Here is a 27,788-nt window from a genome sequence, read left to right as displayed (position 1 = left end):
TTATGACACGCCAGACGCGGTGACCGTATTACCAACTTTTTCCTACAAAACTCATTTTAATTATTACATATGATGATGTCAGTATCATCAATTGTATTTTACGCTCATTGCAAATAAAATTCATTAAATATTAAATACATTTGTGGTTACATTGTTTTAAATTATTCATTTAATATTTTATAGTGTTTTAAGGAAGTTTTTGTTGGTGAATTATTTATTTGCATTTGAAAAGTTCTATCAAAACTTCCGTTCAGAGTTTATTAAAAGGTATGTAAGAACATTATTAATAAAATATATAAATAATAATAGAAGTAATCTGTATTCAAATAAAGCTCATATAAATACTTCTAAATATATTTTTTTTCATTCTACATTTCATTGAACTTAATTTTCTTTGCCAATGTATGAACGAAAAAAAATTTACTTAGAAATGCAGAAAATATGGATTATACTCTTTTATACAAATGATCAACTTTTAGGTTTTAAGATTTAATTTGAATACAATCTACCAAATTCACGAAAGTAAACAATTAATTAAATAATACAGTACTAGTAGTGGTAATTAAAATTGAGCTTTATATTAATAGCGATTAGAATACAATCGATATTTGATACAATATTTCGTACTGAACAGGCGCATATGACGCGGATTTACTTTTTAATAATCTCGAGATACAGTCCCTGTACACAGCCTTGGCTTGGGTGTGGTGGTTTAGCCCACCGCTATACTCCCAATGATCGCAGATTCGATTCCTCGCTTGATACAACAATTTATAATCATGACTATGATCTTTTGAAACGGTCTGGGTGTTTTCAATTATTATTTTGTAGATATGTATTTACAAAAAATGTATATGACAGTTTTTTTTATAACTTTTGTTTCATGACACTGACAACACCATCACTGGATTCCATCTATTAGATGACCTAAAATAATTTTCAGGAATATATTTTTTATTTATGTTTTTATATTTCGATGCCTTCCATCTTCATTTTTAGTATATGCCAGACTCTGGAGACCAATTCGATCGTTTGAAGTAGTAGTCGATTTCAGGGTAAACCCAAAGATGCCGTTCCGTTGATAATACCTTTAAAGGGTTTTAGTTCATTCCATTAATTCAAAGATTGGATTTCAATCGTAACAAATGCTCCTATAATTGATATGTGTACCTATATGATAACTGTACTGTACTAATATAAGTATGGTATGTATGATTTCAATAATAACAACAAAATAAGACATGTAAAGGAAAGCGAGTAATATTATGTCTGCATATAAGCTAACGCCTACGCGGGTAGGTGTTAGCTTATATGCAGACAGTGCTCTACAGCGATCATGGCATTATAACACTGTCGGAATGTCGGGATATTCATAATAATATAATCCTTACTAAAATTATAAATGCGAAAGTCTGTCTGTCTGTCTGTATGGCCCGGTTTCACGTCAAAACTACTGAATCTATTGAAATGAAATTTGGTACATAGATAGTTTTGACCCCGACAAAGGATATAGACTACATTTTAATGCAAAAAAAGAGGGTTAGGAAATGTTGTATGGAATTATAGTAATTTTTAAGGTTAGTATTCCACGCAGACGACTTTGCGGATACAGCTAGTAATTTATATATATAGTTACAATTATGGATATGCGATATTCATCGTATCGCTCAGAAATCACATTTGAAACATACGTCGGAAACTGCAAATTATCCACAATCGTGTTAAGGACACGATATTTATTTTTATATTTGAAGCAGTTATTATTTTAATGTTAATTATTTAAAATAAATTAACGGGATCTTACCACGTTACTCCATTTTCGATAAATAATATTATATTGAACTTTCTAGTTCCAGGGGCAAAATTAGAACTTTATACTAATGTTTTTGTATCTAAAGATGTTTTGTTTTGTAATGGGAATGGCACAAATTGATGGCTTACCTGATGGTAAGTGGTAACCACCGCCTATATACCTGAACAACTCTACGAAGATCACTTTGTCATGTGATACCCGTGATACCTTACGTTACCATTCTAAAGAACTAAGAGGTCATACCAATTATTTTGTAATTTCATTGGCTAACCACTAAAATACAGCTTAAAAGACAGGTATTTAATTGAATTAGTGCTAGTTGTTAGTTTGTATTCATACAACTTAAAAATGTAAGGTAACAATAAAATTATTTAAAAGAGCAACTCGCAGGTTTCCTGATCGCTCTTCTGATGAGACAACTTTCCGAATAAATCTTAGATTAAAAAAAAAATGGGATGACTATTCGAAAGTGCTTCAATATAAGTTTATGTGAATAAACGATTTTCTCTTCTATTCTAAGTCACTTGGAGGCTGACATAGGTGAGACTGAGGTACGCAGACAACACCTCTTCAACAACACAATACCTCTACCTCGGTTAATTATTCTTCATTTGTACACCTAGTATTGTAGTTCTAAACTCATATCATTTGCAAAGTATAAAGCGGCATACTACTGTCTCGGACGGGTTTCAAGATCGTGCGACCGCCGACGGCGTCGGTTTCAAAACTTATTGTTTGTCCTATAATTACTGTTGGGTAACTGCTCCCCGGGTCCCCAGTACACGAAGGCCGATCTTTAATACTGTGTTATGCATTATTAGTTCCATTTTTTAAAGCGCCAACCGCTTATTTGGCAAATTATGTACTTGTCTTTGGCTTACAATTTGAAGGTTACGTTAATCAAACTCAATGGTGTATGTGAGTTTAATTGATAACAAATAGTAAGCTGGGTTTAGGAATTTTCATATTTTAAATTTTTTATAAACTAAACTAAACTGATGTTAATAAAATATCTGTAAGTATACAAATATATTATCATATAAACATAAAAATTACGTATATGAATGACGATGTTCTGGCGTAATAAACTTAAATAATATATAGCCAATTCTAGAAAGTCTGATTTTTATCAAAATTAGTTAAAAAACATGACACAGTGCCATTTAGTCTCAGAATAAGCAGAGTTAGCGTGCGTTTGTAGCATATGTATATATTGTAGTATACTCATACTAGAAACGTAAAAAAGTAAGTATCAAAACTAGTGACTACCAACATAATGACTCATATTTGTGCATATAAACGTTTGTATTACACGATGATCGAATCCGCAACCATCGGAAGTTAAGTGCTAAACTGATGTGCAATAAATATCACAGTAACCTCCATAAGTTGCCGACCAACGAATGGGAAAGATCTATGATCACCTTCCTCATGTTGAATACCATAATTATGCGTTAATTTTTACGTTAATGTGACGCAATATCCTACACTCTTGAATTTTATAACTGTTTTCTAAATGGTCAAATATTAATGTTGGTTTAACATACACATACATTTTATATAATTTGAAACGATTCAATCATTTTAATACTCAATTGCAATAACAATCTACAGAAGAAGGTTTTCAATTTATTGTATTTTTCGTTACACAATATCTTGATGATAAATTCATGTTTGGTGTAATGTTAATGTTTTTTTTCAGAGACAGGGTTTATATTTCCAATGGTTTGGTAAAATTAAATTCTAATCTCTTTATAGTCACTATAGTTTAGTTTTTAGGAATGGGAACTAGTAATATAATTGGGTAACAGATGTATATTAATATACATAGTGCTATCCATAACAACAAATTACTTCAAACTTAGTAATATCAAAGTTCAAACCGGAATACAGTATGCAAGAAACCGGTTGACTGCAGAAATATTTATTGTGATAGAAGTAATAAAGTTACTACTTATACAACATTGTAGAAAATTTTGTATATAACATTTATATGATCTTAGTGTATGGAGGAAATCTTTCAGACTTGTCTCTGTACCCTGTAATTTATCTGTATAATACTAAACAAGCTGCATGACGGCTGGTATAAAACAGACGCGAACTATTTCTACAAAATCTACCTCGACACTCTCTTTAGGCTGGGATGGGCATATTGCCTTCTAAATTATAAAAACAGCATCTTCCTCTAGTATGCAAAGTTCTCGTAATTATCAAAGAGTTATTAAAATTGTGACTCACTACTACTTTATTGAAATGATCCGAAGTATTGCCAAAGTATTAATGTAAACCAAAATTACCTTGTAATCGGTTTAACTTCGCTTTCTAATTCGTTGTAACCTTAATAATTTTCCGGAGATACGACCTGCTTTTCGTAAATAGTATAATTACTATAGTACAAAGGTTTCTCTTTTAAATACTAATAAGATATGTTTTAGTTTTTATTTATACCAAGAAGACACGAAACATACTACGAAGTTATTACAGTACTATACAGTACATCGCGCGATCACAATATTTTTAATTTACTTTTAGTTGATAAATACAAACAAATACAAATACAAATATCTTTATTTTGCCTGAAAAGTGGTTTACAGGATTTTAAAAATTATAATTTATGTATCACACTTTTCACCAGAAACTGGCATGCAAAATTAACAGTGTCCATTTATTATTATAAGATTGTACATATTTCTCAGTTTCATTTTTATTTTCTTCATTATTAAATTAAATTTAAATTTCTGGGCAAAGTACTCCGATTACCTACTTCATGAATTAAAGTACTCATCAACAGAGTAAAAACACTTATTGATCAGCCATCTTTTTAACTCTCTCTTGAACATATTTATCGGTAGTATTTTTATATCATGCCGCAACTTATTGTAAATTTTTATTGACATACAATAGGCATTTCTGCTATACAAGTTTGTAGTATTGTATGGGAGAATGAGATTATTTGGATTCCTTAAGTTAAAATTACAGTATTCACCTTTTTTCTAAATAATTTGATATGCATTCTTACAAATATGCACACTTCGTAGATATATTGACATGGAACAGTTAATACATTTAAATCTTTGTACAGTGGTCGGCAAGATATACGTATGTCAACATTACATATTGCTCTGATGCATTGTTTCTGAGCTATAAGAACCCGTTTAGCATGATATGAGTTGCCCCAAATCAAAATGCCATATCTCAAAATGGAACTTACGTAGCCGTGATATGCCTGTAAGCTTGTTTTTTTATTACTAATCCTTGTTAATCGCCAGAGAGCATAGGCAAATGAATTCATTTTATTGCATATTTTATTAGTGTGATTTTCCCAAGAGCATCTATCATCCAATAGTATGCCCAAAAAAGTGATTTGCGAAGATTCTTTGATAGTGTTTCCAGCACAAGTTACGTTTAAAGACTATTTTTGTTAATAAATTGTATATATGTAGTTTTATTGTAGTTTATATTCAAATTATTATTATGTAACCATTCTATAATTTTCGTAATTGTTCCGTTTATGTCATTATTATATGTTTTGTCGTTATTGCAAGGTATCACTACAGATACATCATCAGCAAACATAGTGCAGTCATACTCTGTGACATTTGGCAAGTCATTTATATAAAGCAGGAATAACAAGGGTCCTAAAATACTTCCTTGTGGAACACCGTTTGTATTTAGTCTAATGGTCGATTTATATTTATTAACTTCCAGGCTTGCGTCCATTTTTGATATCTCTACGTATTGTTTTCTATTACTTAAGTAACTACTTAGCCATTCACTTGCTAATCCTCTTATTCCATACATATCGCATTTATAAATTAATTTTTTATGTGATACAGTATCAAAGGCCTTACTCATATCAAAGAAGACAGCCGTGACATGATTGCGCTTATCCATATGTGATAGCACATTATTTATAAGAGAAAAAGCAGCTGATGTTGTCGATTTGCCTTTTCGAAAACCATTTTGAACCGATGTTATCAATTTAAATTTTTCTAAGAAATTTATTAATTGATTTAACATTGCTCTTTCAAATATCTTTGAAAAGTTGGGTAGAAGAGATATCGGTCTGTAATTATCCACATCAGAAATACTCCCTTTTTTATGAAGTGGTTTTACTATAGCCATTTTTAATGGTTCCGGGAAAGATCCAGTGCTAAATGACAGATTAATTAAATAGCTTAGCACAGGAGCAATTTCATTTTTACACATTTTTAGTACCTTTGTCTGTATTTCATCGTGGCCAGTCGAGTTTGTAGATTTAAGTGTGTTAATTATTTTAATAACTTCAAACTCATCTGTTGGTCTTAAAAACATGCTGGCATGGTTCGATTGTATATTTATAATATTATAATTACAATTTGAATTAAAATTTGCCATGTCAATATAATAATTATTAAATATGTTTGCAATGTCATTCGGATTATCAACTATCTTATCATTTATTAGAAGTCTGTCAATATTTCTATTAATAGGATTTCTTTGTGTTCTATTTTGTATTAGATCCCATGTAGCTTTACAAGGATTTTTAGACTTTTCAAGGTACAATGTATTGGCCAGTTTTTGAGAATGTTTAATGCATTCTTTTAGTATTTTCGAGTATTTTTGGTACTTTATCTTTACATTGTTATCTCTTTTTTTATAATAAGCGAAACGTAAGTGTCTCTTAGTAATTGTAGACTTCTTTAAGCCTCGTGTAATCCACTTTTTAGTGTTTCCTTGCGATTTTACTTTAACTTTTATTACGGGAAAACAAAGATAATAAAATATTTTAAAGATATCATAGAACGTGGCAAATGCAGTTTCCATATTGGTTTCACTATACACATCCGCCCATGATAAACTATGTACGCATTTACGAAATTTAGAGAGATTATCTAAGCTGTAATCTCTTTTTTTATAATACCAAAACTTAGGTTGCTGTATTTTATCTTTCATCTCAATAGTAAGAGATTGTGCCGTGTCGTGGTCAGATAGTCCTAACTTATGTATTTCACTTTTTGCTTCAGGTATATTACTGAGTATCTGATCTAGACATGCCTTTTTACGAGTAGGACTAGATATGTGTAATTTAAAGTTAAAATTTGCTATAATTCTTTTCAATTCCGTCGTTTCATTTGAATTTTTTAATACGTCTATATTCAGATCGCCGACTATAATTATTTTGTGTTTCGTTTTATGTCTCAATTTTCCCATTAGTAATTTAAATTTATCAAAAAATGATTATCAAATAATAATAAAGTTTTATTTAACTAGATCAATCTTAACAGATTCATTATAATTAATCATTCAAATTAGTTATATACGGGATGACTTATTTAAGCGTTGAGAGAAAATTAGAATATATACGCAATATATAGTGTGTAATATATATGCGTAATCAAACTACAACTACATTCAATATTAAGCAATTTTCGTTATCTTTGAAAATACCATAAAAAAGTTGCACCTTCCAAATTGTGCGATATTGTTCCTGAATATATCTACCTAAGCGATGTACACCTATATAATACACCTAATATGTTTTTATTATAGCGAGTAGGTTACAAATTAAAAAGTTATAGTGGAAATTGAAAGTATTTAGTTTATTATTAATTTTCATTGAATTGTCCAAAAATGATCCGGTATATCAGTTAATTAGTACACAGTAATATGAAGTTAATAATACACAGCTTTGGAATCAAAAACTCTACATCTCTTTTTTTTGACTATTTCTGTTCAGGACTATTTATTTCTTTTTTCGTTATTTATGATTTCTTCTTTATTTTAAATATTAACATATACGCTCATATTATAAGTAAATGTATTTAAGAAAATGTATATATGAGTTCGTCTGTCAGTCGGTCACGGACTTATCGAATAATGAATTGAACAAAAAATATCAACTAAACATCCTACATTCAAATACAATGATATTAGTAAAAACGGTATTAGCATTGTATTGTTAATTAACTATATGTTTGTTTATATATTTGTTATAAGAATTTACATAAATGTATGTCTTTTTTTCTATGACGTATATAAGATGCTCATATCTATATATATAAAAATAAATAGCTGTTCGTTAGTATCGCTAAAAGTCAAGAATGGCTGAACCTATTTGGCTAATTTTAGATATATTTGTAGTAGTTCAGGGAATGTTTAAATGGTGATAAAATATGAAAAATTTGCATGGAGAATAGTAAAAATAACAATTTTATTTTCCCATACAGATTGTCAAACAGGATGCGTTCAGAAATTTATTACGTAATTAAACTTTAAAATTCCTTTAACTCTGAGGCGGAACGGATTTCGCGGAGTCAGCTAGTATATATATATTTATAACACTGTGGTAGCTGTCAAGCATTCAGCCTATCTGATGATAAACGGTTATTGAAAGACCACGTAACGTCTGGACGACTGTAATGTCTGTAATGTCCTGTGCTTGTTGCCGGCTCTTCTTAAGCTTGGCTTGGCTTTGGCTCCTTTGCAAGTCCATGGTGTAGTCTTAGAGAAAACCTCGGCAGGTAGTCCACAATCTGAGTGTGCGTCGGATGAATCTTTTCTGAACTGAACAATTGTTCGTGATCACTTAGGTTCCACGGTGTGACGAATTGCTTGCTGATATGTTATATGTATTTGAGAATGTCATGATGACGCCTTAAAGTTAAAGTTGGTTAGTTTGATTCTAGACACTAGAACCTATGTCAGATAATTCCAATTAATATTTTTATAATTTATTTGTGCCAAATTCTTAAGTAATAGAGTTTATCTAAATTACTTTAAAAATTATTGTGATTATAAATATGAACTATAGTTATTTAACATTTTCCGATTCTAATGGTATGTATTGCGAAAACTTCTTATGTATACGGCATTCCTTTTTAATTTATCAGTAAACAAAGTAAGTAGGATCTAATTGTCATGCTTTTAAAATGCGTTACAACATTACGCGTAAATTCTATGTGCTGTCACAAATTAAAAGTAATTTTAGGGTACCGTAATAAGGTATGGATGGTATTGTAATGAAATTATGACAATAAAATAGTATGTATTTTTCATTGCACCTTTAAATCATTAGTTAAGTATGTACTATTTAACCATTGGACCCATAATCAGGACGGTGATAACATAATCGAATTAACGGCCCTTAAATATTATTATTATGATAATATAATAAATATCCCGTTAATGTATACATTTATTGTATTATGTTAATTAGAGACATAGTTAGCAAAGAAGGACTCATCTGTAAAAGTATTTACTTCTGGATATTTGTTTTTTAACTAATATCTATTAATAATGTATCTATTCTATAAAGAGAGAGAGAGCATATTTTATGAGGTATATATAAAGATACCAATGTAGAGATTTGTAAAATTCTTTTACTGTTTTAAAGGTATGATATTCAGGGACAAAAAGATCATTATGTTAATATCTACAAAACGTACAGAGTTATGAGTAGTAGGGCGAACGTATGGTGAGTCACTATTTTTTTTTGCAATAACTTATATAAAAATATAAATATTGATAGTATTCAATGGTATATTTCCTGGCGGAACCTTCTAGTTATATATAAAGAACATTTTACATATAACTGTACAGGTACTTAAGATTCACTTAATGAGTTTGTTTTGTATAACCTTCCTAAATTGGTCGTTTTATTTACATTGTGACGTTAATGAATTTCAGGCCTACTCAGTTACATAATTATTGTGTTTTGAGGTCAGTAAATGTGTGTTTGTATTAACAAGTATTTCTTTTTTTTTTTCAGGTATGTATGTCGCCTTAATTTGCGGAAATAACTCAATCAAGATAAGGATTTTATAGTGGTAAGATCAACTTAGCTAGTTTAGCTAACTTAGCTAGATCAATGTTCCACTACTACATATGTTATTCATTTTATCAAGGTAGAATTTGTACTAAGTTTGCTCGGGTACCTCTATATCACCACCTATTTTAGGCACCAAGCAGCTTGCTTTGTAAGATTGTTTCGGTTGTTGGTGAGATAAGGAAGTAAAATAAAAAAATATGTAGCGTAATGTCTTTATTCATGTAGGTTTATTACAAACTCTTATGATACATCAAAAACGACCGTCAGGTCGGAGAGCATTCGAGCTAAGAGAAACTGACAAGAAATTCAGCTCTTATCCTTTTCAAATGTGCTTGTGCATATTTACAAAAATAAAGATTCATAAATTCAAAATTAGAGAGAATAGAGTGACCACCAGCATATGCTATTGCAATTTTCTTAAAAGGAAATAGTCTAAGAAGAGGCATGACAGATGTCATAAATGGTATTACGGGCTTCACATGAAAATATGACGTAGTGCTAGTTATGTAGGTAAATAAGCGACTAGTCATAGTAATCGATCCCCCAGGTAATCTGAAGGTGATCGAAAATGCGGTGGCCTGAGCCGAGGTTTTACGACTTTAGTCTAAGGGCACCGCTATGGGTTCTAATAGCGGTGCCCTTAGACTAAAGTCGTATCCGTCAGGCAGGAGTTGGCCTCCAGCCGTTCCATAAGTACTCCCGCGAGTTTGGAGTGCCATCTGCACTCGTCCCCTATCTTCCGGTGAGGCTGTAAAGGCCATCTGCGAGCAACAACATTAGAGTAGACTGAAAACAATAGTAATATGATTTACCACTGTAGAATTTTTCCTGCTTATTTGTTTGTTTGTGTGAAACAGCTTGGGTGAGTTTTATAATAATGTATTATGGTAAGTTTCATATAAAATTCAGTATTAGAAAAAAGTTATAAACTATTGTCATATCGAATACCACGCGTGTGAAATCGCGTGTTCACCTAGTAAAATAATATGTCCAATATTTTTTAAATATTGTCGCCTTTCACTTTAGCGTTTTTGCATCATATATTCTAAATAGATACCACACAAATGTGGAAGAAAGCGCATATTCGGTTGATAGCTAAATGCACTCTTATAGATTCCGGCCACGATCACTTTTCACGTGTTCCTGCATCGAATATAATAAATTCCGTAGCCTTTCGAACTTAGTGTCCGGAATTTAAAATAGATTCACTTTCTTTGTTTGTTCATCTTACGAAAGCGGACGATTGTCGATGCAGGTTTTTAGATAGAATATGCTTTTACTATTTCCCAAAATTTCATTAAAGCGATTAAGATTGTCGTGACTTAACTGATGGTGATTAATGATTCCGACCAAGGTCGTGAGTTCATATAAAAAAAGAAATAAAATTGTGTGTTAATTTATATATTTCCGAGAATCTGCTCCACTCCTATTGGTAGTGTGGTTTGAGATATGCTTAAACCTTCCCTCAGAAAAATAAGCTATATAATACTACAATGTTTTTAAATTGGAACCAGTAGATTAGAGCTTTCAGCTTTTCAGCTTTATAATATTAATAAATATTTCAGCAAAAGTGAGTAAGAAATTTTAGGTATTTAATAAATTTTGGTATTATTAAGAAAGATACTATAGAAACAGCTGAACATGTATCAATCAGATTTTGCATTGTGGTATAACATTACCACAATGCAAAATCTGATTGATACATGTATGATTAATACAAATCTGAATGGTACCACATTACACACAGATTATTTAATGGATATTCGTGAATAAGGTAAGATTTTGTAGTTTAATTCCCTTTCCTGTTACAAATATTTGAATATATTTTTGACGAGAGATACTTTATAAAATGTCATCTATGTATTACATACAACAAGCAGTTTGCTTTCTGTTTCGGTTATCGGGTGAGAAAAGGTAGTGAAATTACAGACATAATTTAAAAATAAATAAACTAAATGTGTGTGAATGAAAAAAAAATAACTGTCATCGCAAAATAAATGTACTTGACATCATTTTTGTGGTATTTCTTCCCATTGAGAATTATCAACAAAAAGGCCGTGGTGCTTTTAAAAATCATACACCATTAACAGATAAGTAAGCTACATAAATTTTGGCTGTTGTACTTCGATAAAGTTCAAATTTAATTAAGCCGTATGTGTGTTCCTTTGCCGCGTTGCCGTGAAAATATCAATATTCTTATTAAAAAGTTGACCGCGCGGCTATAAAGTAAATAAACGCGCGTAAACTGTATGTATTTTTAATGAACTTCGTGTCATCGTTATCATTATTATGTAACGGGATGAACGGTTCCGTTGAGTAAAAAAAAATGTGTACTTTATTTGCGGGTCAAAAAACGAATAACGAGTCGGTTCGGCTTTACCGGTGGGGGGCTCCAAGTGTTGATTCGATTCGGTTTACCGACAGTATGACAAATGCGTGGATTTTATATCTTGGGGTCACTTTAACCAATTGTAGAAATAATTTTATCATTTAAATTCGGATGATACACCTGGCTTGGTCTCTACCTGCCACAACTTGATCGAGTGGTTGCCATAAAGTCGAATCTTAATTTTTAATTCGCGGAAAAGTACTGGCACAACTTAAGAAGTTTTTTTTCATTGGAGTTATTTTGGTTTATTAATTTTATAGATATTTATAAAATAAATGATTGAAATAAATATCGAATAGTACTTTTTTATTAGTGATACCTACTAATATTCTAAACAGGAAAAGTTCCTGAGTTTAAATGGTCGTGCTATGTGGTACTACTGTTCGGAATTTGAAATCTTTTAGTGTTGTATAAACCACTCTGAAGAGCTGGCCAGCTCATATATATGTTTAATATATTATAGCTTTTAAATGTTTTTGCTTGAATATAAATAATAACATGAAAACAATATGTTACGATTAAAAAAAATGTATTGTTGTAAATAATAAATTGCTTCCGTAAAGATAAGCAAATGTCAGCAATATAATAAAAAAACTATTTCATAGTAAACAATATAAAAAGTAAGGAATTAGTTTCAAAAACAGTTCTTAGTACGCTGTCATTTTGGTTGATTTCAAAATATCAGTAATTTAGTAGAGTTCTATATTTTAGTGATATATGAATACATTGCCATTTATGTAGTAATTTCAATACCGGTTGAATCTGAACTTACTAGTTTTGAATATTTTGAAAAATATTTTATTATAGTAGGTTCATAATGATAGAACCATTATGATATAAAAAGTAATTAACCCAAAGAAATATAGTATATTTCTAAATTGCACAATTATTATGGATTACACAATTATTGTAAAAAATTACAACCAATAGTTTTTTAGTTGTTAACTCAAATATATTTCTAATAACTTAAATATTATTAGAGCATGAAAAAATCTAAATTTATCTAAATTTAAGAGGTGTCGCTCTAACGATATTTATTTAGTAATGTTTAGGCATTACTTTGAGTCATAGAGACATGCATTAAAAAAATTACCTTCATTTCTTCATCAGACGAGTAAAATAAACAATTTTATTCCAGATTATTACTGTAACAATTAACTCTAATTAACTTAAGTAAATATTATATATTTAATGTATCCGATCTAAAAACGACCAAAGGTTTTTTGTCGTGAGACCAATTAGCAGGAATCCATGTTACGCGCTATAAAAAAATGATTACTTCGATACGGCGATTTTGAATTACGCAGCGAAGTGAGAACAAAATTTTCGTAAGCTTATGATGAGGAGCCGATACAAGTGTGTGTAATCTTGGAACTTTACTGATATGCACATATTATAGTACAAAGTCCAATGCCGCGTCTCTTTTTATATGCACAATAATCTCGAAAACTACTGAAGGGATAAATAAAAATCAATTGCCGTAGGTATAATATATAAGCGAAATAATTCAGAATTACGCCACCAATTTATTTAATTCAGTTTTATTATTCTTGTATACAAAACTAAAAATAATTTATGATCTAAAAAAATATATTTTATTTCATTGTATATATGTTCATACTACAATAGGAGGATTTGTTTTTTACTCGTGCGAAGCTAGGAATCCCATTGAAATTTGTCATATTTTATGTAAACAAGATGTTAAACAATTATAAAGTATGCATGAGTGATTTATATATATATAAACTTTTTACTTTGCACTATATGTATATTTCTATAATTTTTATCGTATCCGAAAATCTTTTATAAAAGTTCAATAAACTTAATGTGTAAGTTTCTTGAATATAACAAGATGAAATTTAAAACTTGCCAAACGTGTCAGTTTGTCAGTTTATGACAGTGAGTGATGTTCTCATTATAATAATATAGTAATAGGAAGTTGTTTGGTACAACTTAATATAAATATATACATAGTTATGACGTAATGGATAATTTCTCTATCTGCATATTGTGTTCATAGCCGTTTTTTTGCATTTCTTTTTGTAGCCCCGCTCTTGGTAGTGGTGTATTATTGTGTAGCCTATATCCTACCTAGATAAATGGGCTTTCCAACACTATAGGACGGAAAATTACCTTATTCTGTAATTTCATTGCCATTTCTAACATTTCAACTGAAACAAAGTTTACAAAGCAAGCTTGGTGAGGCAGCTTACTCCGGCATACTATGTACAAGAGTTGTGGGTTTGTACTCGAATTAGTATATTTATAGTTATACATCCATCGAAAGTATAACATGAAGGTGGCAAACAAGCATACGGCCTATTTGATGGTAAATGGTTACCGCCTATAGACGCCTGAGATACCAGGGGTGTAACGTGCTCGTTGGCGACCCTAAACAAAACTTAAAATTTAGGTTATGTGTATAAATAATTTCAAGAACAATTCAGTGTGATAACACTGTTAATCTTTCTAAAATAAAAGAATATATTTCATATACTGAAAGGAGTATACCCAAGTGAATCCCATAATACTACATATAAGCATTGCAGTAAAGACATTGCTCAATATTATTATTTCGGCAATTATTAGTAAGAATGATTATTTTAATGGTCTATAGCCTCAATTACGTGTAAACCGAACCATTTTAGAGTCATAAAGTGAAGTATGTGACATTATAAAAATAAAGATGGACATGATTATTGTATTGCTCTTCATAGCTCGCATCGCAATATTAAAATTGGTCATTTCGCAAAATCGGACGTTGTTCGTTTCGCAAGCAGTTAGTTCGCACGCTCAGTAGATGCAATAAATTTTGTAATGTTGTCAGTTTCTTTTGTTTGTTATGTCTGAAATTCGTGTAAAATTTCGTATAATACAAGATGATAAAATATTACGTACTGAAGAAGATTATTTGAACACAATTTTAAAAATATTCTGAGAGTCCATTGTACGTTTTATAATTGTTCGTTTACTGCTCTACTAGCGGAATAAACGGGTTTAAAACAATATCATGGAGTCTCTATTATAAGTTACACTATTAGCAATACATCAGTGAGATTTTTATTAATTTCCATTAAGTAGTTTTTGCGTGATGCGTGTATACACATAAAAACCTCGTGTTGGCTTCTGTTGCTCTAATAAAACTATATTGATCTAATAATGCATATTTTTAATGCCTATAACGTACAGACAATGATATGTTATCAATCTTACTAATATTATAAACGCAAATGGATTTTGATGAAACTTTACAGAAATAAAGCTTATACATTAAAAAAACAAAGGCAATTATACATACACATTTCATTTCATGCGGGTGAAAACGCGGGCACAGCTAGTCAAGTATATTTTTAAAAATCTTAACAAATTTATGTGTGAATAGTTTAAACAAATAAATTGCTAAATGGATGTTAGTTACTATTTCCTGTAAAACTACAGTTCGAGTTGAAATACATTATATTGCATATTCACATACAGGGTACTTTTAATATAGATTCATGAGAATAACGCAATGGTATACAGCTAGTGTGATTTTTAGGGCTGATGCAAAAAAATAAACAACCAGTGTCCAATTAGTTGAGGTATTTTTTTAGCCGCTTGCCTCTCCACAGTTTCAAATGCTAATTGCTATCCTACCGATCGCCTCTTCCGATAGCATGCTAAGTAAGGCCGACTGAACAAGGCATTTTTTCTTATCGATGATTATGGAATGGTGCACCCGCCTACGCTTACGGTTTATGTTCGCAGGGCACCAGTGGAGAATCATAAGATGAACATGCGGTCAGATCAGTTAGCCCATCGTGGTAAATTCACCAGGAATTTATTACGATGGTTTCCAGGGGAACAACGTGGAGGTCATCGTTAAACGGCAGGAGATTTATATTAGGTTTCGATTACGTTTATATATATATATATAATTAATAGTAATAATATCAGGACAATTCACACAGTGCCATCTAGACCCAAATTATGTTAGCTAAAGCTTGTGTTATGGGTACTAGATAACTGATACAAATACATAGATATATTTTTTCGTAAATAAATACATATTATACATAAAAAAAACATCCAGACCGATACAAACAATCATACTTATGAATATAAATGTTTGTGCCGTGCGAAGACTCGAATCCGCGACCATCGGAAATAAGGCTGTGTGCTAAATCACTAGACCACCGAGGCCGTCATAATTGATCTGACCGGAATTGTAGAACGTGTTATTCTTTGGATTGATGAACGATTTCAACGTTTTTTTGTAATCGATAGGCTCATCTCCCACGTCGGTGCTGTAAAAATTTGTCACGTTTGGTTATTGATTTGTTTTTTTTTTGTATAACAAAATGTACTTGTAATATGTTAAAGATTTTATTATGTCATAAAAGCGGTATATGTCGAAGGTAGTTTCTTATATCCAATGTTGCCAGATGAATAACTGAATATTAACTGGATTTACCCTAAAATTTTTCCCAATATCTTCCTTACCATTGACTCAAAAAGAGTCCGTATTATGACCACCTTTTCTGGGTCTGTCTTTTTTGATACCTCAATTCACTATATACAATATATAAACTAATGATTTTAGGTCGCTTTGACAAGTTTAGGAAATTGAAGACTATCTATACCGAACATACATGGACGCTAATAAGCCCCCACACATTTCTTCTCCCATAACCAAAAATCTCAAAAAAATTGGGGAAATATCCCCTCTCTGGTATCACTGCTTGTGTGTTGTGTTCTTTATTTATATAAAATCGATACCCTTCGAGATATCAGTTTACGATGTCAACAAAGTTGTACTAAAGTTGCGGTAAACAAATGTTTTATTTTTATTTTTCAAATTACATCGATGTACTATGTATCATAAAAGAACTGGTTTTGGGATTTATAAATAAACCTTTTCTTTTCGTTTGATGCTTGACTTTAAAAATAAAAAAAAATAAAAGAAGTTATATATTTTTTTTATATGTATAATATATTTAGGTACTTTATACAATTTACATGAAATATTATAATAATAATATTATATTGCTATTAAGCTGTATAATAGCGATTTCATTTTCAAATATTGAGACCGTTTTGCAAAGAAAATTAAAAGCTATTACTGTTTTTTTTTTATTTATATAATTACATTAGATATAGTATATGTATAATAGTATATATAAACTTGAAATGTTGTTAGTTCTCAATTAAAATGTACAAAATTTTAAACAAATGGATTTAGTACTTACTCGATATATTATATTTACATCACAGTAACAATATTTTTGTGTACAAATTTGTGTACATTTTTTAGTTTCATTTGTACTGTCTACTCTTTTTTATATAATTGAAATGGGAAAAAGGTAATGATAAGGTAATGTACCCACTTGATGGTAAGTGGTACCCGTTGCCTATAAACTTGAATAGTACGTATCCGTATACAAACTTAAATAGAAGAATACCCGAAGTATCACCCATGTGCTCCGGAGGACTAAGTTGCAATTCCTCAGTGCCCTATCATTTTAATGCTATCTCATCCTCCAATTAATACAACTTACAAAGCAACCTGCTTAGCGATTGAAATAAGTGAGATAGGGGGAAAAGGGGATTGATAGTAATGTGGACTCTTGACTCCATGTGTTATGTCATTTCAGATTGAATTCTACGCGATTCCTCCTGCAAACTATAGTGATAAATTCCTAGTGAATATGTCACGATGGGCTAACAGATCTGACCTTATGTTCTTATAATCCTCCACTGGTACCCAGCGTGAACCTTAACACGTTAACTATTGCAAGCATGAGCGCCTTGCAATATCACCTATTAAAAAAATGTTGAGTCAAGTTTACCCCATGCAGATGATTTTCTAAGTCTAGCTCTGGTAGACTTTAACTATGATAGTAGTTTAATTTCCTTATGTCTGGAAATAAGGCTAATAACAAGGTCGGATACAGTCATTGTTTGTAAATAAATAAATAAATAATTTCGTCAGTGAGATAAAAATACGGCCATCTTTAGCCGATGATTTACTTTCGAGCCACGTTATTTACAGGCGTATCAATGCCTATTTCGACCAGTGTTCCTTACAACCGGTCGAACACGGAAATGCACGCATGTTTATATTCGTACTTATTTCGTACTGCCTTCTTCTGGGAAGAGACATTGTACTTTTGCAGCCAGTGCGTCGACCCCGGCACTCGCTTTTTATTTCTTTATGGTCAACTCGGGTCGGCAAAGGACTATAGTTGTCTATTTTTTCGGTGTTGCCAGGCATGCTGGATATTAATATAAACTTAAAAATAATTTGTGTGTAATATATAATGTAAACAAGTATATAGAATACAGAATAAATAAATAAATATTAATAATAATATATATACATAAATAAAATGTAGGCACAGGTGTTGTGTTCACTATGATGTCGAAATTGATAATGCCTGACTATTTAAACTGGAATAACAGTTATGAATATAAGTTAATAAATAAATATAGTCTTTATTGCACTTAATACCTAACTTATACTTCTACATAGATATTAAATAAATACAAACAAGAGTCGTCTTGACTCTTAATGAAATTTATTATTAAAAAAACAAACAAAAGGACGGATGTCCAGATTTTATATTCAATATGTTAATAAGCTCTAATCCATTTGGTAATTCCAAAATATTTTCATATTAATGGATAAAAAGTAAATAATTTTATATTTCATGAGGCTTGCTTTGTAAGTTGTATTGTGGTTGATGTGTGAGATAAAGGCAGTGATATAACGAGGTATAAAGACATGAAATCCCCTATAAGGTATTAGTCCTCCGCAATGGCAGCACATGATGGGCAAGTGGTGTTCTATCCTGATAGTCATTGTCATGCAAACGTCGTCTATATATATAGATAGATTACCATCAGGTGGACCGTCAAAGAGTTTATAATTACAGTTACATAAATAATACTTAAAAAGATACAATTTTCAAGAATCAATATATAATATAGTTGTTTCTTTTCAGGCAATATGGAGTCGACACAATGTGTGTCGGTTCACTGGTTGTCGACGGTTGTTCTTCTCTGCTCATTCCTCTCAACACACACGCTCAATACTAAGGTAAAATTATCATATTTTATATATGTATGCTAAACTACCTACTGTTCCATGCCTGCCATAGGCGTACTGATGTAAGAACTGTGACTAATATTGTATTGTGCAATCAAAGTAATATAACAACATCTACTTATGTACTAGTAATATTGAAATAATTAAAAAAAATGTGTTGATTTGAAGTTTGTAATTTCAGTCAAAAAAGAATTAGCAAAACATGCTGAATGATGTACTTTCATAAGATAGGCGTTATATTTTATTTTTATAACTATGGATATAAAATTTGTTTTCTATTACACATTTTTAAACTTTCGCGTTCAAATGTAAAATTAATTTATCTGTGCACATAGTTAATCGGGTCTTAAGTCGTCAGTTTGTGGCCAGGGCAAGTGCAACATAGACAAAACATCAACTTTATATACTTGATTTGAATTTGCGAAAATATTGCATGACATACACTAAACAAATGCCATCGATTTTAGGAGATCTTTTAATCTTTTTTAATTCAGTTGACGGTACGGTAACGGTTGACAACAACGAGATCTATACTCGTATGGGATACAGTTGGTTTCATAAATAAATCCAGGGTTTCAATTTTATCTTAATATGAAATTAAAATAATTGTGTCATCTTTTCAAGATGATCAGAGATATTGCTTTGAACATGTAGAAAGATGACACATGTCTCACTAAAACTGATTAGGTAGTTCTGTCTCACCTTATTCTGGTGTTAAGTAGCTTGCCTACAATTTGAAGATTAACAATTGATAGTGAACCTATAGGACGATATATGATGACCCTTGATAATGAGTATATATATATATATATATAAACGCAACGATTACCACCTTCCATCTGGTGGGCCGTCAGCTTGTTCTCCATTACATTATCATAACCATCATTGAAGCCAAGATCTATAATAGGACCCTGACTGTACCACAAACATGTTTTCTTTCTTTTAACCATATTTTATATATTCAAATTTAATGTAAATATCTTGTCGGATGAGACAGGAGTTGTTTTAAAATATTATAATACTGATCTATTGAACATGTTACATAAAGTTTTTGCTCGAGTTATAAACATATTAATTAGTAATTACGGTTGCGGTGTATAATGTTATAAAAACTTGATTAGTCAGTCAAGTATAACACCTGCAATCGGACATCTGTAATTAAGTGTATGCTAATTAATACACAATAAAAGAAGCCGCTATACACTATTGGCGGTACTTTCATAAAAGCGATAGACGGAAAGTGAAGCGAGGCCCTATTGTAGTTAACACTACATATATCATCATATATGAAAAAATAATAATAATATTATAAACGCGAAAGTTTCTGAGTATGGATGTTTGTTACTCTTTCACGCCAAAACTGCTGAACGGATTTTAATGACACTTTACAGTAATATAGCTTATAGATTAGGATAAGGATTAGGCTATCATTTAAAAAGATATAATAATAATAATAATAATAATGATAATTAAATAGATTTTTTATATATTCACACACCCCTCCTAAAGAATCTACACCCTATAATAATAGTAATAATAATCTCAACTAACAGCTTGTGTAAAGCTTGTGTTGTACTAGATAACTAATACAAATACATAGATATTTTTTTTTGTAAATACATACATATTATACATAGAAAACACCCAGACCGATACAAACAATCATACTCATGAATATAAATGTTTGTAACGTGCGAGGAGTCGAATCCTAAACCATCGGAAGTATATCAGTATGCTTTACCACTAGACCATCGAGGCCGTACCTTATTTGTAACGTATTAAAGATTATCAAGTTGAATCGACTACCTAACCTAAACCTTGAAATATAATCACAAGAAATTCATGTAAACACAAGTTAAAAATAATTGATTATATATTCATAATTGAGCCATGTGCCTAAACCGTAAACACCTTAAATGACATCACAAAATAAAATAGTAGACATCGAACCGGACGGCCAGTTTGTCACATACCGGTTGCGACCCAACCAGCCGGTTATGAAATTGCCTTCAATCGGTGATTATACAGAGAAATAATCATATTTACTAGCGGTCGCTCAGTGGTCGATCTGGTTATAATACATTTAAATAAGTTGAACTAATTACTATGGTTCTATTGTCAAAAGCTATATAAAAAAGGTGCATTTTGTTATGTAACTGAAATTACAAACAAGCTGACGGCCCACCTGATAACGGCAACTGTCGCCTATGAATAACCCTACAGATATCACATTATAACGTGACACGCATGCGTATCATACATATACAGACATTTCATCTGACTAAGATGCCATTCCTATTATCTTGTATCACTGCCTAATCGCAGTGTAGTACAGAATCAGAGCTTTGTAAGCGGTAACCGTCGCCGGTATGTGGCAGCGGTAATAGTCCTACAGACATCACGTTATCATGTATATCCGTGATACTATACATGCGTGCCACACATGTACATACCAACACGATAATAGCCATGACATCTGACTAAGATGTCATGCCTCTTATCTTATATTACTGTCTAGAACCGAAAGAGAGCTTTGTAGGCGGTAACCATCGCTTATGATAAGCCCTATGGACATCACGTTATCATATGACATCCATGTTACCACAGATGCGTACCATACATATACATACCTACATGTATGTCTCTCTGTTTGTTCTTGCTAATTGAAATGGTTCTTTAGTCTCTGAAACGGTAGGACTTATTTTTTCGGGACTAACACGAGACTTTTAAAAAGATATTATTGAAATTATATATTTGATTATATTTATACGATGTCATGGCTAAATAATTCATAAACTGTTATATACAAAAACATTTGTATTGTAAACATGTATAATATTAATTTGACATTCCGAACTGATGGTAGATTTGACATATCATAAGAGTCTGTAATATATCTACATGAATAAAGATATTTTTAATTTGAATTTGATTATATTTATAAAAGAGTAAATAATCTAAACTGTTATATAGAAAAACAGATTTCAATTAAAAATTGTTATAACCTCCTCATTGTAAAGAAACTCAATTCAGTATAAAAAATTTATTGATTTAAGTGTATTCGTAATGTTTGGTAACTACTGCATTATACTTTACTACACTTAGGATATTACCTTATAAGCAATATCCTGTCTTTTATAGCCTTTCTATAGTTTCAGCATTTTTAACAAATTAATGTATATTTTTTACTGTATAATAAAATGTCTACAACAGACGAGCTTAATGCCATATGACAGTCTATTACCAGCTAACCTTCAGCTGTAAATAGAAAGCATTGTGGGGCAGTAATGACTAAAAATTCTGACATTATTATATTGTATTATATAAATATAATATATATTTAAAATATACACATAAATACTATATATAATATAATTGTGTGTGTTTTTTATAGTTGGACAATTTTATGTCTATAACAAATTAAGCAATTAATGTTATACCATTTTAGTAACGTTTTAATCACTAAAATATTACACAATAGTATTCATCACTGTTTATGATCAAAAATTTGCGACACCCGTGATGCTTTTCATGTATATAGGCGACACATGTATAATGACACATTCATGGATCCTCCACTAATCTCCTTTTGCCCTATGGTTGAGTCCGGCGTCCGGAGAAAATGCCTTATGGTGTTAAGTCTTGTTAAGCCATATGCACCTTTATTTTTGTGTTTGTGCAAAGTATTAATAAATAATTTAATTAATCATAAAAGACAGCGTCGCCTGTGGTATCCCCCACACATCGCCACCTGTTCAGTTCATGTTAATTGACATTCTGTCAGTTAATTTTTTATTGCCTCACAGTAACAAGTCGATTAAAGGTTTGGTCAGTTTGACTCATCACTGTATATTAATGTGACAGGGTGTTCATCTTGACATTATTTGATGAAGCTTTTTTAACCAACCACAACGCATAGAGTATTTATAGGGTTGATACACTAAAATAACTCAATATTTATCGTATCGTATAAGTATTCAATTTTTATCGGTATCAAAAATTTGGTTACCAGTTCTTTATGTGACTAGAATTGAAACTGCAACTATCGCTTTTATACATGACCCTTCCGATCGATCCCCCGTCCAATTTAAACGGGGATCGTATGACTGAGATCTGTGTGTTCCAAGCCCCTAGCGGGTCCCGTGTAATGTCGAGGTATTAAAATTTATGTAAAATTGAGTATATCTAATGATATTCTTAGTATGTATCAATTACGTCTTGTTTGTTCATTGATAAAAACATTTTTTTAGTGATCTCGAAGGTAAACTTATATTTCAATAATAATAATAATAAAAAAATGATATTCTTAGTATGTTTATATTACGTCTTGTATAAACATTGATAAAAACATCGTAAGAACCCGCAACCAGCGGAAGTAAAGCGGTGTGCTAAACCACTAGACCTCCGAGGCTGTCATATGTAGCTGTAAATGCTTTGTTGCTTTATGTAGAGTTCGTTGCTCATTCTCTCTCTCTCTCTCTCGTTCGTTGTTCAAAGCTACCCGTAATTTTGTATTTGTATCAGTTTTTAACTCTGATCTATCTATATTTAAGTAAAAGTTGAGCTGATAATTAAAATGGAAATAAAGTAATTAACATGCGGCAACCATATTTTAAATTCATTCGACCTATTTCCCTACCTGTTTTTGAGCATCGCTTCTACAGACTTATTGGCAAATTGAAGACGTGTCGGTCTCTTCAAAATGCCAGTAGTCCATTTTTTACATTAAAGGTCAAAGGCTCGGTTTGGACCACCTGACTGCAAGTGGTCATGGACGATTGAGAAAAAAATGTAGGTTATAAACCTCCAAAAGCAATTTGTAGCGGATGACCGTGTACAAGCCAGGAGTTACTCAGACTATTTTACCGAGGTTGACATAGTACAAAGTCATCTGCGCAGCTACCTCTGTCTCTAGTTCAGCCGCCAAGCAGCTTGTTTTGTAAAGTACGATTTAATAATATTAATATGCCAGAACTATTCACACAGCACCATCTAGTCTCAACTTGTTACCTCAATAATTATTTTCATAAATTCATCGTGCCGTATCAGGTGTCCCGATAATTTTCCTTGTCTATTTTCTATATTGAATACAATAGAAAATAGACAGATATTTTCTATGGTATATGAAATTATGAAAATTATTATTGAGGGAAAAATAGAAGGAAACAGTGGGAGGGGAATACCAAAAGATAGCATCATCAAGCAAATTAAAAACGAAATGGGAGTCGTGTCTCATCAACATGCAAAGAATATGATGGAAGATCGTGGAGGAGGAAGTAGCAAGAGGTCCACCAACAAGAGCGTAGCTCTTGAATTATGAATGAATGATCTTGTTCTGTAATATATAACTAAGCAGATATACTTATGAATAGGTTTGTTTCAATGAAGGTTAATTAGAACGTAGGTTTGCGAGTCGTTAGAGAATTCAGTATAACTATAATTACATTAGTGCAACACCGGCGTTGGCTTTCAACTATTATGTTACAATATAACGGAAATTAGATAATTAACAAATAACTTTATAAATATCTAGTATTATTTAAACGTTACTTTGCTTTGATATTTAAAAAAGTAAAATAAAATACTGTTATACAATCAGGATATTTACCGTGATAATATGTTATTATTTGATAGCATCCGATATTTCGACGCTGTTATAACCCTCAACATATATAGGTAAATATCCAATAGGTAAATTTGTCCATAATTGTAAAAATCTATTGCGCTTAAACGGACATGTAGATTTGAATGAAATTTGGCGCACAGACAGATTCTAGCTCGCTATTACTTGCAATTTTTTACACTAACACCAACCAAACTAAACAACTCTCATTTTTACGCACTTACAGATTTTGAGATAAAATAACCTATATCCCGCCCCATAGTATCTAACTACATATCAAATTACGTTCGTAAAATCCTACATAAGATCCGTTCAGAAATTTATGGCGTAAGTAATTCTTATGTATAAAGCTATAATACTGTAAAGTTTCATTAAAATCCGTTAAGTAGTTTTTACGTAAAAGGGTAACAAATATACATCCTTCTATCCATCCATACTCAAAAACTTTTGCGTTTATAATAGTAGTAAGATAAGATTAGTATGGTTACAGATAATATAATATTACATAGTATGGTAGTATGGTATATTAACACTTAGAATACTTTGTCTTAAATAACAGCTTATAACATTCTAGGATACAGCCCAGTAAATATAAATATATGAATTAATGATTTACCTAATGACACGATTTTTTGATTACACAATAGGATGTAACACCACCACTTATGTTACACCGTCGTCCGTCCACACCAGTACCTACTTTCCAGTTCCACAGCTCATTGAGATGGTAATTCTATGCTTGTCTCGAATTACAATGCATAAAGGGAGCCCGCCCGCGCCAGATGAATAATAAATGCTGAATTTTAACAAGATGTAGTTCACTAACCTTAACTTTTAAAATATAGTTAATTTCATGCCAAACTATATGTCAACTAACTACTATACAAAGTCAAAGTCAATGTTCAGTGGGACAGTTAAAATATGACCACAATAATTTTGTAGTAGGTATTATAATGATATACAATTTTTTTTTTAGATATTGAAAGCAAAATTGTGACTCTTACATCCAAAAACTATTATTGTATAATGAAATCTAAAAATATATAATTTACTCGAATTAGTGCTGGAATTTGCTAGTAAAAATATATAAATGTATATACAAGTAAAAGTAAAACTATATGTATGTAAAAAAAGCTTAATTTTTAAAGATATCTATTGTATACACACTTTTTTATTTCTTTTAAAATTTAGAATTTTTTGTACATGCCAGTGTCATTGTATCCTAAAACTAATTACTAAATTACCTCACCAGTGAGCAAATTGCCTTAGCCGCACTATCTGAATATATAGACTTTGATAACTGGCCTTAGAAAGGACATTGGGAAGGACAAAGGGTTATGTGAACCAAGTTGACGGCGAAACCTAGTTTGATATATATGTTCAATGGATATAATACTTTGGTAAATTCACAAAAGTTTTACGTGTCATGATTAGAAGGTCAGCAATGCTATAGAAACATCAGCGTTAGGTCAATTAGCATACAATGGTAGGCAATGAAAGCACGACATTGGTGTATGTGTTGCACCTTTGTAAATGTAATTGCATCTCAGTTAATCGAATTTCATCGCCTTCATGTATGAAATAGCTTGTTACCCACAATTTCGTTTGCATTTTTAGATAAAAGATAGCTTATGTCCTTGTGATACAGCCCGTATTCACATCTTTCATTGTGAAGGTAACATATAGACACTATCGCATTTGTAATATTAGTATGAATGGATTATGGCATATGTATCTAAGGGAGTTATATTGTCTGTTGGATATTTAAAAAAACATTTGTTTTAAAATATTTTGGACTATACAGTGTAGGCTGATTTTACAGAAGTAAAGTACCTATTTATAATTCAACGGTTATAAACAAAAAGGGGTATCACTTCTTTCTGTTTGTAATTAGTTTCGCCACTTTCAATGCAGCTTTTTAATTATACTAGGATTGGCATATAATTAATAATATTATACTAAAAATATTTAAGGTATTTTTATGGTCATACTGTCTTGACCATTTGATAAACAAATAAATGAACTAATGCGATGATAATAAAGGTAATGAATGAAAAGCTTTTACGGATGAACACAGAATAATACTATAATAATTCTTTAATAAAGTAATTTATTTAAAAAAAATAGAGTTCCTTAACTAATAACATCTGTCGGAAAACTCTTGTATTTTTTTTTATTTACCCGACAGATTCGAGGTTGAGAACTCCGAAAACCTTTCAAGTGGATGCTGTCAATTTATTTTTCGTGTAATTATGGAGGTGAAACGTTAAATAGGTTATTGAAATTGATTTTCTTTTATATCTATATCTATATAGATAATGATGTAATATTAAAATGTCTTAAATACGTTTTTATTTAAATCCTAAAGGTCTTTGTCCGACTAATGCGATGTATAATAGGGTACCATGAGGTTTCGGAGAAATGTTTTATTTATTGCCATCATTAAGGCCTGTCACTTCGCGGTTTTAATTCGTAATTGTACATTAAATCAGTTTAATATTAATGGCTGACTTTGTCTCGTGTATTGAAGAAAAAAAACAGATATTTAATTTGTGTATGGATAAACGTTTATACAAAACTGCCAGTTGTCATTGTAAGTCTAACAACTTTACTAACGTTAAATTAGAAAAATAAACTAACAAATGGGCCATTGATGTCATAATGAACACATGTATTATTATTGCCTATATACAAGAACAATATCACAGAGACCACGTTATCATGTGACGCCCATCTACTAATGTGATACCATTTCAGAAAACTAAGATCTTATGAGTTTTCAAAACAAGCTGCTTGGCAGCTAAAGTAGGTGAGACTGAGGTATCCATACAGAAGAATTTTTACAGTGTATCCTCTGCCTAAAAAAGGCTAGTAATGGTGGCACTGGTCCTCGTTACTAACGATCTCTTTCCCCCTACGTTTAGCAATAAGGCGCAGACAATTTCTTACAAAGTGGAAAAATATTGGAGAATTTTGTAGTACAACTGTAGTTATGAATAGTTATCACTTTCATTAGGTAGGCCAGATGGCCTTCATTCTTCCTTTTCTTCTTTACTTTTTGTAATT

At 31.1% G+C, this 27,788-nt stretch overlaps 1 protein-coding gene across 1 annotated transcript in view; it reads left to right on the top strand.

The window, feature by feature from the left end:
- Positions 1-249: 249 nt before the first annotated feature.
- LOC131849623 (A disintegrin and metalloproteinase with thrombospondin motifs like) overlaps positions 250-27,788 on the top strand; it is a 107,262-nt gene continuing 79,723 nt past the window's right edge. The window contains exons 1-2 of the mRNA XM_059199732.1: positions 250-267; positions 18,996-19,090. Coding sequence (XP_059055715.1) covers positions 19,001-19,090 — 90 coding nt within the window. The 5' untranslated portion in view covers positions 250-267; positions 18,996-19,000. The remainder of the gene's footprint in view (positions 268-18,995; positions 19,091-27,788) is intronic.

The sequence above is a fragment of the Achroia grisella genome, unplaced genomic scaffold (assembly GCF_030625045.1).
Source record: "Achroia grisella isolate CSIRO2021 unplaced genomic scaffold, CSIRO_AGI_Agris_v1 utg660, whole genome shotgun sequence".
In the NCBI taxonomy this organism is placed as follows: domain Eukaryota; kingdom Metazoa; phylum Arthropoda; class Insecta; order Lepidoptera; family Pyralidae; genus Achroia; species Achroia grisella.
This window is presented reverse-complemented; position numbering and strand designations above follow the sequence as displayed.